This window comes from Pseudopipra pipra, chromosome 28 (genome assembly GCF_036250125.1).
Source record: "Pseudopipra pipra isolate bDixPip1 chromosome 28, bDixPip1.hap1, whole genome shotgun sequence".
NCBI classification, from domain to species: Eukaryota; Metazoa; Chordata; class Aves; order Passeriformes; family Pipridae; genus Pseudopipra; species Pseudopipra pipra.
The window spans coordinates 2,677,250-2,694,221 of NC_087576.1; the positions used below are offsets into that span (position 1 = coordinate 2,677,250).

At 44.5% G+C, this 16,972-nt stretch overlaps 1 protein-coding gene across 2 annotated transcripts in view; it reads right to left on the bottom strand.

Moving 5' to 3' along the window:
• Positions 1 to 7,955: 7,955 nt before the first annotated feature.
• The window catches only part of EBF2 (EBF transcription factor 2), a 140,706-nt gene continuing 131,689 nt past the window's right edge, over positions 7,956 to 16,972 (bottom strand). The window contains exon 16 of one of the 2 annotated variants that reach the window (XM_064638186.1): positions 7,956 to 10,920. In XM_064638186.1, coding sequence (XP_064494256.1) covers positions 10,901 to 10,920 — 20 coding nt within the window. In that variant the 3' untranslated portion in view covers positions 7,956 to 10,900. Of the gene's footprint in view, positions 11,034 to 16,972 lie in introns of both variants that reach the window. The other variant, XM_064638185.1, reaches the window with a different exon arrangement.

The following is a 16,972-nucleotide window of genomic DNA, read 5'->3' on the forward strand; positions in this document are numbered from 1 at the left end:
TGTGTTGCTGTTATTGTAAACCCAGAAATGTTTACTCATTGTATTTAAATAGGTTTGGATCATTGTGGATGAAAGTGAAACAAGATATAAGCCTGCAATGACATGCATAAATACATAATTAAGTATATTTCCTTTCCATATGGAGAGGATTAGCTCCCTTGCCTCAGCAGGGAGTTGCTTTATTTGGTGTCTGCTTTGGTGTCCCTTTCTTTCTGACAGCTCACAGAGGTAACTGAGAGGGAATTCACTGGCTGGCTAATGAATCTTGGAATAAGGACTTTGAGGGCATGTGGAAAAGAATAAGTGATTACCTCAGAAAACAGAGGTTTAGGGACCTGAAGGGCTGTCCTGTAGCCTGTCTTCTTTTTTTGACCCTAAGTGGGCCCTATGGGATGATAGTGCCCACCTTCCCAGGACTTATTGCTTAGTCATAAATCCAGGCAGAGGGGGAGAGAGAGAGAGAGAGAGAGAGAGAGAGATGTGTCTGGTAAATGCTGAAGTGTCAGCAAAAGCTCCTGAGCTCAGGTTTCATAACTTGAGAAATATTTTATCACCCTGGTGAGCCAAACCTCTGAAAAATCAATAGAACTTGAGAGTTGCCTGTATTGATCTGAAAGGCTGAGCTGTATTGAAATATTCATGGCACTCTGTCTGTGTGTGTATGTGTGTGTGTCAGTGTGTGGTTCAGGGACCAAAATGTGGGCAGCTTTCAGAGGGGGAAACGTTCTCATTTTTCATTTTAACTGCATTAAGGCTGTTGGGTGCCTTGCAAAGCAGACACTTGAATTTGTTTGCCTTACCACCATATTCCTGACAGTCAGAGAGAAATGCATTCTCATGATGATGATTATTATTATTATTATTATTATTTTCCTTAAATGACAAACTGTTGGGAGGGAGAAGTCAAGGAGATCTGATAAAATTAGCACCACGTTCTCCGGGGGATCCCTGGGCTTGCTTTGTTTGCAAAAGCCAATTTGGACCCGGCTGCTTTGATCTTCACTCGCAGCATTTGAGCCCAGGCATGTTTAGGATCACTCATTGCACGGGAGATTTGGGATTCAAGTTTCTTCCACAACCTCCAAAGCACTACATTAGAAAGGGAATTGTCTGCCAGTCGTCTTAGAATCTCAATACCCCTGGTACTAATTTGATGGGATGCATTTCACCAGATGTGTCTACCTGAACCAGGTTTTATGCCCAGGAGGTTTGGGCTACTGTGGAGTATTAAACTTGGCTCTTCCCCCTCCTTCCTCCCCTCTCTTTTTCTTCCAGGAGCAATTGAATGAAAAACATCCCTAATTTTCAATCTGCATATAGGTGTGACAAGGTACAAATATTTGGAAATAAGAGTGCCAGGCAGGAGAACAGATAATGAGGGGGAAAAAAGCCAATAAAGCTCCAAAAAACATTTCAAAAAACTGATGCTTACATATAGGTTAACAGATTAATTTATTCACTCAAACTCTAAGCCCTGATTTTTTACTTTTGATTTTTCTAGAATTAGGGGTCTAAAGGGAAAGGCTGAGAAAGGAGAACTGGAGAAAAAGTGAAAATTATTTTTGAAGGAAAAATATTGGCTCTGTAGGCTGCCTAGTGGGCTGAAAATACTATTATGGGATCAGGCATCTTCATAATATTTATGGTAAAAGACCTGTAGTGCAGGTTATCAAGGGTTTGTGGGTGGTCAAGGAGCTTAAATGGAAGGAAAAATAAGGGCTCTTAGAACTGACCTCTTTCTTAACTCTCCATCATGTGTAAATTCACCCATGGTTAAAACTGGTTATATGGAATAAACCCAAGCCCCCTAGAGAGGCACTGCTTCAATCAGGGGTTCAGACTAAGCAGGAAACCAGACCTGGGGCATCTGGGATTTGCTGGTGTTGCCAAAGACACAGGGAACAGCTCGTTCCCTCCCTTCTTTGTCCCCAGGGAGTGGACTGGGAAGTTACCTGGTGTTGGCTTGGGATCTGTATCATCCCAGTTGCTTCCCTTCATCCCCTTAAAAATCAAATAATCTGAACTATGGAGCTCACTGGAAAAGGGAACCTGTGACTGCTGCTTGAACCACACAGTGACACCTCATGTGTGATGCCAGAGCTGGTCCAGGGTTTCATTTAGGGCATCATTTGCTTGCCTGGATCTCATTTTTATCCATGTGACTGTTACAAAGCTTCCCAACAGCGAGTAAAAAACAGGAGGGTGGGAAAAAAAAAGCATCCTCGGAGTTCTTTATTTATTTCCATTCCTCAATGGCAAAGTAAACTAAAACTGAATGTTTAAGCAACTGACATCAAAGATGGGATTTCTCTGAAGCTAAAAAGCCTATTAATCACCATTTTGGAGTGTTCTTTAATTACCCTGTAATAAAATGACACGCGCAGAGCGGGAGGGAAAATTGTGCACTTTGAGAGTTCCTCGTGCTTGTTTGTGCTGCAAATCTCTCCGGAAATCCTCCTTGATCCCTCCTGCTCCTGCTGCTTCATTCCATCCCACCACAGCTACTGTGCATCCTGGGATGTGTCAGCTGGGTCCTGGGCAGGCTGAGGCAGGGAAGAAGTGGGGAGGGAGGACAGGGAGGGTTTCTGGAGGATGGAGGCATCTCCTGAGGGAATGGGGTGGCTGTGGAACACAGAGCTTGGCCTGGGCTAAAGGCAGGGGTGCTGCAAATGCTCTTTGCTCAGCAAGTGTGATGCTGAGGGCATGGATAGGGACCATTCCCACTAATTTGGTTTGAAGGAGCAAGGACCATTCCTACCCTGGAAATCTGAGGTGTTGTGGTGCAGCAGGACTTTGACTCCGTGTTGTGTCCTGGGAGAACTGGACCTGGAATCCCTCCCTCGACTGCAAACTGGGAGATCCAGAACCAGTAGATGGTGCTGGAGGTTACACAGCAGAGACCAGAGTTGTGTAGGACCAAAACTGCCCCTTCCAGTCTCCACCTGTCAGGTTTTCACCCTTGGAAGTGGCCTCTTGATACGAGCACTGAGACAAGGAGACAGGCAGGAGACACCAAAGTGGGTCTGGGCAACACTTTGAGGGCTGTGAGCTGTCAAAAAAAGACCTGTGAGGAATAGAATGAGGTAAATCTTTGCTAAAAACCTCTTTGCAAAACCATCAGTTTTATAAAGGAGAGTGAAAAATCAGACCAAGGTGGGCATCTGCTCCTGCCACCCTGAGAAAGGTGCTCTGGGTCGTGTGTGGGGGGAAACCTTGGAAATATGAAGTGAATTCAAAGGACAGCAAAATCACAGGCCAAAAGTCCAAATCCCACAACGTTCAATAAACCTTTGCAGGCCCTTGAAACCTTCTGCAAGTGTTTAACACTCGAGATTATTCACAAAACCGAGGTAGCACAGCCTGCCCAGTTGGGAGCTCTGTCTCCTCGAGCAGGATTGATGACTCCTCCTGTCCCTGGAAGGAGGAATGACTGGGAGCTGGAGCTGGAGAACGGCTCAATCCCACTTTCCATGTGCAGTCCATCTCTGCTGGTGTGTTTGGGGTTTGAATTCGCTGCTGTTGCCAAACTCAGCCAAGTGGGTACCTTCTGAGTTGCTCTGTTTTCAAACCCAGACAGTTGTTAATGAAACAGTTGCTGTTTTGTTGACAGAACATTAATTACTTGATCTTAGGACTTGGTAATTGCACGGGCCCCCTCTGTATACATCACTAATTACATTAGCAATTATATGGCATTTTAAAGACAAAGAAATGACTGCAGCAGTTGCAGTGTCACAGGGACCCTGCTGGTAAATTCCAATCAAGTTCCTGCGATGGCAGTGAGGTGTTGGGAGAAGTCCTTCTCCATCCCAATCCTACAGAAACACCACTTTCTTATGGAATATTGTTTCAGCCACTTAAAGCAAAGAGTCTCCAGAAAAGGTGCTTGAATTCCTCTTCATGGGTAGTTACGTTCTCCAAATGGATCCAAAACATCCTCCCAAGGTTCCTTGCTGTTGGAAATATTCCTTTCTCTATTAATCAGAGAAACAATTGAGTCATATCTTAAAAATCCAACCCATCTGGGATGGGTGAGAACATGAAAGAAACCCAGTGCTTGTATTTTTTCCCCATTTATTCTGTGTTTCTGGTTTTCAGGCTGGAGGGGAAAGTACTGATGTGGCCAGATCAGAGATGGCATAGATTGGTCCAGCTCCACAGCTTGGGATTGCAAGAGCTGAGGATCCATCTCTGGGCAACTTTGGAGCTTGCAAACAGGGAGAGGTGGAATTATTGCCAGCAGATAAACTCTCTGGCTTGTGCTGTTTGTTCTCCAGTTCCACTCCCCTCTCCTTTTTACTGTTCCTCAGGAACTATTACTGTATATAATTCCTAACCAATTCTACCCTGAATTCATTAAAACCTCGATTCATTATTAAGTTTGAAGCTGCCATTGATTTTAATGGTGGCAAAATTACAGCAAACACCTCATTAGAGAGGCAGTTACTAATTGCTGGTCAAAGCTGAATAGCAACAACCCCCGTGTCCACCCTGGATTGAGTTTGACAACACAGAAACGAGCTGGAGGAGTTTCCCCCAAGTCCACAAAGCACAAACCTTGCTAAACTAACAAGGAAACAACACCTTCCATCCATGTCTCCCCGTGGAACAGGACCTGGAAAAGGGCAGGTTGGAGTTTCCTCACCCCCAGCTCTTTGTTGCTGCTGTAACTTTGCACAAACCCAAAGCAGGACAGCTCAGATTTCCCTTTCCCACCCTCCCCTTGTGGTGCTTCCCCCAACCTTCTAATCTTGCCTCTATGGGACAGGATTTGGTGCTTTCCTCTCTGAGAGGGGGAAGTGTTGGGTTTCCCCTTCCCCTGATGTTTGGCTCTGTCCTGGCTGCTCTGTCAGCACCCTCTGCCAGGGCCACCAGCTGCTGGTTAATCCAGTCCTGCTCGTGGAGTTAATGAGACATTCCTACTTAACTAACCCTCTGCACATTAAAGCTTCAGATCTTTGCACCTCAACAGCTGGGTGTTGTCACAGAGATAAGTATTTTAACTGCTCTGGCAATTCTTTCCCCCTCTCCCACCCCGGGGCTGCCCTGAGTGAGGGGCTGGATGAGTGGCTTTTGTTCCGCTGTTTGTTCAAGGGAAAATCAGATTTTTACCAAGAGCCACTTGGAAAAGACCTGGAGAGGAGGTTAAAAAAGGAGGGTGGGAGAGGATGTGCTGCTCTGGAAGGCCTTTCTGAACCTGGAAACTGTGCCCAACCTGCACAAAGACAACCAAAGACAACCTGCAGGATCACAGACCACTCATAGGAGAGTTCCCATTATCCCAGTTCCTTTGGTGTTCCTGATCCTGGACAAATGAACAGCCCCCCAGCTGCCTTGCCTTGGAAAAGAGGCACTTTCTGCATCCGATGTGACAAAGGGCATTAAATTCTTCCCTCAGAAGAATCTCAGCAATGAGATCTTCGTGTCAAACCTGCTGAGCCAAGGACTTCATGGGACTGAAGGTTTCAGGCCTTTATTGGTCTTAATGTGGACCAAGAAAAGCCTTTCCCCCCTGGCTTTTAAAAATAGAGGAAGACAGATAATGGAACAGGTTCACCAGGACACTGTCCCTGGTTTGAGAGCTTTTTGGGGTGTTTTAATAGAGATTCTCTTTCAGTGCAAATAGTCTTGCATAGTTTAAGCTACTTGGGGTTGGAGAGAGTTGTTTGTTGGGGTTTTTATTCTGAGTTAAAAGCTTAATTTTTTTTTTCCCCTGAAAATCTCCTGTATCCCCTCCCACAGCATTTCCTTTGGAAGTTGCTCAGACCCCAGGACAGCTCTGAAGGTGACACCAGTGACACCCCACGAGCCCATGTTGTGTCTGTACATCATCAAGTCCCTAAAAGAGGCAACAAAGAGGGAGTGGAGCAGCAGCTCTCCAGCTTTCATCTGCACAACAAACCCCCTGCCTGCACTGAACAGCAGGTCACTGTTAAAGGCTGAGAATCTCTTTGACAGGAACTGGTGGTTTTATCACTAAAATCAGCACTTAATACACTGCTGGGATTTCTGGGGGGGCAAGGGGGGAAGAGTTGAATCAGATTTTCAGGAGAATGGGCCTCTGTTCCAGGGGATATTTCACCAGGACAGTGGACAACTTGGGTTTCACTGCTGGCATGAAGGTCATCTCCTAATGGCACCTTCTCCTGGAAGGAGGAATTGAGGCAGATCACCCCAAAATTCCCTGTTTTTCCCTCAGCTTTTGGCTGATGGTGCCTCGTGTTTGCTCTCACTGACATCTGGCAGTGGTTTAAACACTGACTCATATTCTGTCCTTAGTCAGAAAATGTCAAAAGAAGTGGCTTTCACAGTGCAAATTTTCATCTGGTTGAACCTTTCCAGCAATTTTCATCCCAGAAAATGGAATATTCCTGGGTTAGAGAGTCCATGACCATTTCCCAAGCACTTTTCAGTGCTCTGGTTTATCCATCCCTGTGACTGAAGTGTTCACTGCACAAGAGGGAAGAAAACACACTTTTTACTTTTTATTTTCTGAGCCAGTGTGACTCTGCAGCCTGAATTTATTGTTTGCTCAGGGCTGTGCACAAAGATGGTGCCTAAAACAGGACCAAGGAGCCCAAATCTAGCCCAGGATCAGCCAGTCCTGGGTTTGGTTTTTGATTTTGTGCTTTGGCCAATTGTCACAAAAAGGGAAGGTGTCCAAAAAGGACTCCCCCTGTCCTGCTTTTTGAGGCCTTTCTTCCCCAAAAAGGACTAAACTCTCACATAGTGTCCATTTATTCACCAGTTGTAATAAAGGAATGGTCAGAAAAGACCATTAATTATCACCTTATTCCATGGCCAATAATTATTATCTTATTCCATGACCAATATAATCCAAATCAGGCTCTACCAGATGATGTGTGGATGTTTTACAGCCAAGCATGAAAGCTTGGTTTTAAAACCCTCCCATACATAATAATTATGATTTTGGAGTGTTATTGTTGCCCTGAGTGACCCATAAAGATGAGAAAGAATACAGAATGTGATGAAATTAAGATAATTCCCCCCCTTGGTTTACAGTACAAAAATTTTATTTTTTTTTTTTTTGTTAGGATAATTTAAAGTTTAAAACTGAAGTAGACATAATTCATTTTACAAACAAGATATTCTTCCATAAGTAGGACCGTTAAAAACAGTAAACAAAACAACAACAACAACAAAAAAAAAACCAACCCCAAAAAAAGCCTATCTTTACAAAAGCTCTGTGCATAGCAACTTCATACTGTGGATAACTGACAAAGCAAAGAAACCAAAAATAAAACCAACCAGCCAACCCCAAACCAACCCCAAAACTATACAGGAGGGAGAGAAATGAGGCCTTAATTTACAGGAGGTTTGGAAAAAACCATGCATATTGGAAGTGTGCAAAGAAATAGGGGGGAGTAAGATGCTCTACCAAGATAAATAAGGAAATCAAATGTACCCTTCCAAAGTTCTGGTCAAATTTGCAGTCACCTCTTGTGACACTTTCACCTTTCTGGTGGCAGAGAGGAAAGTCTCGACAGCAAGAACTAAAAGAGGAACAGATTTGCTCATTACACTGAAAAAGAACAAATCCCTACACATCAATTTTTACATTATTATTTTTTTTTTGTCCCTTTTGTTGGGTGTTTTGCCAGTGCCAAAGTCCTCCTCTCATGGCTGAGGATTGGATTGATTTATTTACACACCTTTTTCTCTGGGAAGCTCCCAGTGAGTTCCCCCCTCCATCACCTCCAGCACCACGATTTCCACTGCTGAGCAAAACTCACCCTCTAAATCATCCCTATATTTAATTATTTTCACCTTTTTTTGGCTCAAATCAAACCAGGAGAAGCCCTTTTTCAACACTCGTGTCTCTTCCTGCAAAAACTTGGAGCAGCTTCCCAGGGAGGTTTTCTTTTCCCCCTGTGGCAACTCGAGCAACTGGACAGAGCTCATAAAACCAACTGGAGTGTGACAGGAATGTGGAATGTTTCAGGAACTTTCCTTGTTTTGGTTTGGTTTTTTTTTTTTTTATTGCCAGCCTGTAAATTTTTCCCCCTGAATCTTCCCAAGCCTTCAGTGATGTGGTGGATCTTTTTTTCACGTGCTGACTAAGCAATGGTCAAAAAAGAAAGGCTGGACGATGAACAAAAGAGGGGTTTTTTGCCATGAAATATCTCAAATTTTTTAAATTGGAAGTCTTTCTAACTGAGATTTTGTAATGGAAATCTTATTTGTTAAAAAAAAAAAAGGAGCAGGGGGTCTAGAAATTTCTGTTGGTCTGGAATGTTTGTTGGACTTGGAATTTTGAATCTGTTTGATGATAAATTTTAAAAGTAGCCCGTGCAGAGCAGGGCAGAGGGGGGGAAAAATCCAACATTGTAATGCTTTGGAGCTGTTTGGGGTGTTTTAGTAGGTCAAAATATAAAAATGAGCCTGATCCAAGATAATTTTTTTAAATTTAGGGCTCAATGTAGTTTTCACTGAAATTTATGGGAGGTTTAATCCCAGCTCTACTAACCCTCAATCTGGGTTTTATGCCCAATCCCAAGCATGAATTCAGACCTCCCAGTCTCGCTGGGATGTTGGTACCTATGAATGAATGAAATATTTTGGGGTTTGGAGGGTTTTTTGTGGCTGTTTTGCTGTTCTGAACATCCACGAGCAGGTCAGACCCTGTGCTACCAAAGGTCAACCTGCAGTGACAGCTCCAGGCTTCCCAACCCCTGGGATTCCTTCATATTCCAGGCATCACTTGGCTTTGGGGTTGCTGGTTGCCCCATCCTTGATGGCACAAAGAACCCACAGTGTCAATCAGAAAGCTGAAATTCTTTTATTTCCTCTTTTTTCTGGAGTGCAGACACTTGGTGCAGCCTGGCTGGAAGCCCCTAACTGTGTTCATGCTGCTTAAAAACACATTATTCCCACCAAACCTCCCTAAAATCACTTCTAATCTGATATCATAGACCAGGCCTTGGGTTTTAGAAGACAATAAACCTGCTGCCCCCTTCTAAAATGGAATATAACAGCACTGAGAAGGCACCTCAGGAAGACCCCACCAAACCTCCCAACCCAGCCAGGGATAGGAAATTCCTTCCCAACAAGTGGAACATCTTCAGGAAGGAGCAGAGCAGCCCAGTTTGTCTCTTCTGCCCTGCTTAAGAAACACATCCTTGTGCTTCCTAAATCCATTTCAACCCATTAAACACATTTCTCCCATCAGCTGGGAAAAGTGGGAGTTGTTCCAGCTCCACCATCCCACGTCCAGAACATCTTCTCCCACAGCTAAGGATCACCAAGGACACAGTTTTCCTCCCCCATCCCTAAAACTCCTGGGCACATGGACAAGTACAGGTTCAAGGGGCCATATGAAGATTTATTTATTAACATCCAGGCATTTCCAGAGGGACAGCTCTCCATGGGAACTGTGGGGTTTTGGTGGGGTCTCTGCAGTGGAACTCATTTTTTTTTCCTCCACTAAAACTGCCTTTCCAACAATCCAGTGCTTTTGAGTGGTTTAGTCAGATAAGTAGTGATTTATTTTATCAGACTGGTTCCCACCTTCCAATTTCAGGAGAGGAGATGCAAAGGAGAACTAAACCTGTGTTGTGTTTTGGGTTTTTTTTAACCCTAAAATGCAGAAAAATCCAAAGCAATCGATTACCTCTATGAACTTCAATATATAACTGGAAAATACTTACCATTTTTAATGACTCAGGATAAAAGTGCATATATTATTCAAATACATATTCACCCTTGATAAATGCACCCTTTAATATGAAGTATAACTGAACTTAAGGTGTTCTAACTACATGGAAAACCCCGGAGAACCCTTTCCCTCCTAAATTCATACACTGAATCTCTAAAATAATCTCAGTACCTCATGAAAAAACCCGATCCATTCAAATCCCAAATCCCAAATCACCAGTTGGGGCTTTGAGACTTTTTAGCAGTTCATCTCAGTACCTGAATATTTTTAATTGAGACAAAAAAATTGCAAGGTGTTGGGGGGGGAAGACGAGGAGGGGGAAAAAATTCATACATGGATTAAAACCACAAAAGTCTGTGATGGTTTTGTTCATCAGAAAGAATCCTATACATCCTTGCACATGAATTCAGTAAGAGGGGGGGGAAAAAAGTGAGGAGCAGTTGCAGCAGTAATAATAATATCTCAAACTTATCACTACATTTTTGCATCATCTTTCTTCATTGTACAGCTGGAGGAAAAAATCCAAAAAAGGGTTTTAATTTCTACCTCTACATACAATAAGTTACAAGTTTATTTATTTAAATAATTGTAAAACATCTTACATTTTTTTTTTAAAGAGGTTAAACTATAAGCAAATACACACATACACCAAAGTTCCATCATTCATGTCAGTTTGTCCTAGAAATTCTTTCATGCTGGTACCCTGTTTTGTTGAATTGTTTGTTTTTTTTCTGCATAAACTAAATCGATATCTGAAAGGCTCCATAGAAAATAGAAACTTCAGCTTTTTACCCCTACAAAGTAAAACAAATTGTATCCAAAATATCAAGCTTGAATCGTGGTTTTTTTTGCCAATTTCTTTTTTTTTTTCTTTTTTTTTTTCTTTTTTTTTTTTTTTTCCCTTTGAATATTTTACAAATCTCAGGAAGGTTTTTGTGTCTTCCAGGAAAGACTTTGCATTTCTGATTCCGTTCTGCTGACTCTTGTTCATCCTGGCTCTGGCTGATTCTTCCTTCACAATGTTTGAAGAGTTGATGTGGTTGTGTCAGAAACGTTAAACAGGTAAAAGATGCAGATTTCTGTCTTGTCCAATCCATAAAAAATGTTCCTTTTTTTTTGTTGGTTCATTTTTTGTTTGTTTGTTTGTTTGCTTTTTCCTGGGCCTGGCTTTCCCTTCAAAAAAAGAGCTTGTAGTGCTATTTTTTTTTTCTTTTTAGTGGTCCATCACAATAAGTAGTTTTGTGCTGTAAAAGAAAAATGAAATAAAAACAAAAAAAAAAGAGGAAAAAAAGGGAAGAGGGAGAGGAGGCAAAGCTGCCCCTTCCTTACATCGGGGGAACGACAAGACCAGTCATGGCTGCAAAAGAAAATGGACAAAAAGATGAAATTGTGGCAAAATGCTGTGGAACAAAATATGTTTGAGCCCTTCACCCCCTTGTGTGCAGCCAGGAAGGGCCTGAGCTGAGGTTAAATTTGAGGTTTGGTGTCTTTGGATGGTTTGATGGTGAAGTGAGAACAGAGATGGTGAGAACTGCCCGTGACACAGGCAATGGCAAAGGGATATTGCAGAGTGAATTCACCAAAGGGAAGGAATTCCTCCCTGGGAGGGTGGGGAGGGCTGGGCTGGAATTCCCAGAGAGGCTGTGGCTGCCCCTGGATCCCTGGAAGTGTCCAAGGCCAGGTTGGAGCAACCTGGGCCAGTGGAAGGTGTCCCTGCCCATGGCAGGGGGTGGCACCGAGTGAACTTTAAGATCCCTTCCCACCCAAACCATTCCATGATTCCATGAAAAGCCAAGGCCCACCGTGGTTATTAAACGAGTAAAAGAGGATTAATTCACTCCTCAGTACTTGTATTTTCAGCAAAGTCCACCCATTTTTGCATCCTTATCTCCTGAGACGGACATTGCTCAGAACTGCCCCAAAAATTCAGACTTCTCCCCCTTTCTCGAGCTGAACACTGAAACCCATCCCTGAAAACTCAAACAGAGCAGGGTCTTCCCTTCCCACCTGCTGGCAGGAAGGGTTGTGCTGTGAGCAAGGAGAGATGTGGGAGCAAAGGGAATTCCCCCCCTGCTGCTGAGGGGACCCAACCTAGGAATTCCAAGTCCCAAATCACTTGGCAAGGCCCAGGGCTGGGCTTTGCTAATCACAGAATCAGCTGGGTTGGAAGGGACCTCCGAGATCATCCAGTCCAACCCTTGATCCAACCCCACCGTGGTTCCCAGCCCATGGCACTGATGCCACATCCAGTCTCAGCTTAAAAACCTCCAGGGATGGAGAATCCCCCCCTTCCCTGGGCAGCTCCATTCCAATGGCTGAGCACCCTCTCTGCAAAGAAATTCTTCCTAATCTCCAACCTACCCCTCCCCTGGCACAGCTGCAGACCCAGCCCTCTTGTCTTGCTGATGGTTGCCTGGGAAAAGAGACCAACCCCCCCTGGCTCCCCCCTCCTGTCAGGGAGTCGCAGAGAGTGAGGAGGTCTCCCCTGAGCCTCCTCTAATCCAGGCTGAGCCCCCCCAGCTCCCTCAGCCTCTCCTCACAGCACTTGTGCTCCAGTCCCTTCCCCAGCCTTGTTGCCCTTCTCTGGACCTGCTCCAGCCCCTCCATGTCCTTCCTGAGCTGAGGGCCCAGAGCTGGACACAGCACTCCAGGGGTGGCCTCACCAGTGCTGAGTCCAGGGGCAGAATCACTTCCCTGGCCCTGTTGGCCACCCTGTTCCTGAGCCAGGCCAGGATCCATTGGCCTCTTGCCCCCCTGGGCACACTCTGGCTCCTGTTCAGCTCCCTGTCCATCCCCACTCCCAGCTCCCTTCCTGCCTGGCTGCTCTCCAGCCCCTCTGGCCCAGCCTGGAGCTGCCGGGGGTTGTTGCGGCCAAAGGGCAGGACCCGGCCCTTGGCCTGGTTGAACCTCATCCCCTTGGAATCAGCCCAACTCTCCAACCCATCCAGGTCCCTCTGCAGAGCCCTCCTGCCCTGCAGCTGAAGGACCAGCCTCACTGCCCTGCTTGGTTTCCCCATCAGTCTGAAGCCCTGCAGTCGTAGCTGGCAGTTCCCGGAGCTCTGGCCTCGTGTAAATCATTTATTAGTCACTCTGCCCGCCTTTAATTGCAGTTCTGCTCCTCACAACTGACAACAGCCACGTTTGGAGCTGCCTGGAACTGCTGCTGCTCCCCAAGGTTTGCAGGGCCGAGTGAAGTTTATATGTATTTATATAACAAATGAGTGACTCATATTTTCAAAGGGGCCTCGGTGCGGCGCGAGGTTCCTAATCCTGCAAAGATTTATGGGCACTGAAATTTGTGGGATTATTCCTGTGTTTAAAAGCCCTTTTCCCCCAAGAATTAATTTCACCCTCACGCTCAAAGCATTTAAAAAAATGCTTAGGGCAAGTTCCTCAGCTCACGCGAGTCTTTTATCCAAGCTGTGTTTGCAAACAACTGTGGACACGGTCCGTGATTTAATACAATAGGAAAATAAATATTTTCGTGTTTTCTAATGACTGGGGCTGAAGTCCCTGCCAATTTTAGCAGCTAGCTGAAAGAGAAAGTGAAACCAAACAGCCTCAAGTCAAATATCTCCTTCTTTGTAATCGCTTAGGAATTTGTTGTTGTTTTTCAGTTTCGAACCCTACATACATAAACCTAAATAAAACATACATTACCCTAAATAAAACATACATAACCCTAAATAAAACAGGTAAACATTTATAAGCCTGTTAGTTTTTGTGGGGTTTTTTTCGGGGCATTGTGCATTAGAAGAGAGATTTTTTTGCCAACACTAAGAGGCTGCTCTTTCCTTCTCCTCATCCCCAAGCCCCAAAATTCATCCTGATGGCTGGAGAGCCTTATCCTTGTGGATTCACCACATGCCTTAGAAACTTGATGGAGCCTTGGATTGCTGCCCTGCTCCAGGCCCTGCTGGGCTGGGGAAGAGGGAAGGGGAGTGTGTGCCCTTGGATGCTGGTGCTTCCCCCAGGTGTCCCAGAGGAACAGGATCCTCCTCACCTGCCTCAGGCAAAATCAGCCAGGTTGGCTCCAGGAATTTAACCTCTGTGTCTGACTAACCTGGAATTTAAACTCCTCGAGTCTACTAACCTGGAATTTAAACTCCTCTGTGTCTGACTAACCTGGCCAGGGCTTTTGCCTCAAGCAAATCCAGGAGCACCTGCACAGTCCCTACCTGGGGGAACCTTTTCTCCTGGCTTAATTTGAGACATCCAGGGGCTGGTGCCAGCGTATTTTAACTCTGCTCCCAAGGGACTAAGTCCATATTGGTATAAATGTTTTTTTCTTATTGTTAGCAACGCTATTTCCACTTTTTTTTAAGCATGGGAAACTCCAGCCAGCAAATGGAAGCAAAGACCCAGCCTGAATTTCTGCCATGTCTCTTTAAAAATATTTTCATTCTTGCAGATGCAGAATTTTGGGAAGTTCATTAGATTGAAGAGAAGGTACATTTTTTACTGTATAATTAAAAATATTAATTATAAAAGAAAAAGATGTGCACTGGTACAGGTTACCCAGAGAAGCTGTGGCTGCCTCATCCCTGGAAGTGTCCAAAGCCAGGTTGGAGAGGCCTGGAATAGTGGAAGGTGTCCCTGCCCTTGGCAGAGGGTGGCACTGGGTGAGCTTTAAGTCCCCTCCAACCCAAAGCATTCCATGATTCCATGATTATCCAGCAGTCCTGGACTCAAACTAGTGATGGCAGCAGCAGAACTGCACTCAGGGGTGTGTTGTTACCCTGAGCCCTAATTTCCCTCCCTTCCTTTCCTCCAGGGCAAGTAGAATTCCCTCTTTTTCCTCTCCTCAGCACCCCCAGCCCAAATATTTTGTCATTCCAGGCTGTAAGTGCTCCTTGGAAGTTGCCAGGATGACCCTGCCAGAGCCCAAACTCGGGTAAGACTTTAAAATAACCCAGAAAAGCCCAATTGTGTCACTGGCATTTCATCTCCTGCTGCAACAAAGGCCAAGTCAGTTGAGGAATATTGCCTGGAATTCTCACCTGGCTTCCCCCAGCTCATCCAAAGGCTTTGCTCTGTGCTTCCCTCTCCTTTCACACCCCCTCCCCTGCCCATTTCCACCCCACCTCCACCCCCCGTTGGGGCTGCACTGTCAAAAGCCTATTCCCAGCCTGGATGGCTTTTTATTGAATGTTTGTGAGGTTTGGATTAAGGTCTTACACTGCAAGCAAAGCTGTAATTATTTTTGCCTGTATTACTATATATTGAATCGATGTAACTTTTCAATAAAGGTGGTTCAATGCAGGACACTCCCAGATGAGTTGGGAATATAGAAACCACAGTCATTATCCCAGAGGGTTTTTTTTTTTTCTTCTTCTTTTTTTTTTTCTTTTCCTCTTGGAGGGAAATGGAAAAAGAATTAGAGATGAGCCTTATTGTATTAACCTTGACAGCTTGCAATTATCAACTGAAACACTTGATTAAAATTGTCACAAGGTTGGAGAATTTTTTTATAAATAAATAATCAAACACGGGTAGTACCCAGATGCTGTGGTGATAGGCACCTTTAATGGCTGTAATTAATAATGATCATAAGCCTGGTGGGTACAAGTAGCCTTTGCAAATGCTGCCTTGGAGTGGGAAAGGACTCTCTGCAATTCCAACAGGCATTTGGTGACAACTGGGAAGGGGCTGAGTGCTGAATCATGGAATTCTGGAATGCTTTGGGTTGGAAGGGACCTTAAAATCATCCAGTGCCACGGGCAGGGACACCTCCCACTAGCCCAGGTTGCTCCATCCTGGCCTTGGACACTTCCAGGGATCCAGGGGCAGCCACAGCTTTTCTGGGAATTCCATCCCAGCCCCTCCCCACCCTCCCAGGGAGGAATATTTTCCTAGTGAAAAGGCAGATTTTTGTTTTCTCTCATTAAAAATAGAGCTCTTGTCTAGCCTGTGAAATGGGAAGAGCGACTCAAATGACCATCCCAACAAATGAGAAAATAATTAGTTACTTAAAATTTTGTTTAGTTGAGAGATATTTCAAACTTCTTGCTGACACCTCAGGTTTTATTTGTTTCTAAGCAGTCTGGGCCACTTCTACCTCTGCCAATAAACAGGGCAGGAAAATGTCCTTGATCCTTCCGAGGTATCCAATTTAATCAGATGATAAATACATATTTTTCATATATATTGACATAGTTTATATATGATTTGCAGACCTAAATCCCTGTCTGGGCTCTGGAATCATTCTGGTTCAGGCAGGAGCACGTTGCTGAAAATGTGGAATCAGTCCTGTCATTTTTACCTGGTCAGAGTCTCTGCTGAGTTATTTTGAGATGTTGTGTCTGAAGTGTTGACAAATCTCACCCCTTACAAGGTTTCCAGAGCAACTCCTTTTCCTGTTACCTGTTTTCCCAGCCTTTTATTGGAAAGGGGCTGGAATGCCCAGTGCTGCTGACACTCCTAACTTCCTCCAGACAAGATCCTAATAATTAGATCCTTCAGCACAAACACCTGGATTTATTTAGGGAATGGTGCAAATGGAGGCTGTTCCTTAGGGCAGCAGCCTCCAATACCTCCAATCCCACCAGGATCCTGGTGGTTCATGGAATATCTGCCCTTCTGGGCTTTGCCTGCTATTCCTTGGAACTGAGCTTTGCATTTTCACGTGCTGAGCCAAAGGGAATCTGCTCCAGCAGGTTCCAATTTTCCTGCTTTTCCCACCAGTGAGGTGAGTGGGTTGGGCAGTTGGGTTTTCTTCCTGTGTCCCATCACTTCCTATCTTCCCAGGGCCCTTCCTAAACAGCCTTGACACGGACACCAGGGTTGCTGTGTGGGAATCACCTGCTCCCAATCTGGAGAGCACAGGGAAGGCAGAGGCTGGAATTCCTGCTCCTTCCCTACCTACCACGGGCTCTTACACTGTGGGAATGTGGAGCAGATGGCAGGGGGGAGAGGAAAAGCAGGAACACGTGGCACGGGGGGTTATCCAAGGGGATCCCACATGTCTTGGCTCTTGTGCAGCCCAAAGTCAGCAGAGCTGCAAGTTTCAGGCTTGGTTAATACTTCTATATATTTTATATATATATATTTCTACATATAATATATTAATATAGCATTATTATTTAGAAGTATTAATATAGTAGAAGTATTATAAACATTAATATAGTATTAATATATAATATAGTATAGAAGTGTATTATATTTATATACATATTTCCTACCAGCAGCTTTTGAGCATCACCAAATTCTCCAAAAATACATTTTTGGAAAAAAAACTTCTCCCTGTAAACTGCTGGAGTAATGGGAATGCTGATCTGAGGATGAAGCTTCTGTTTA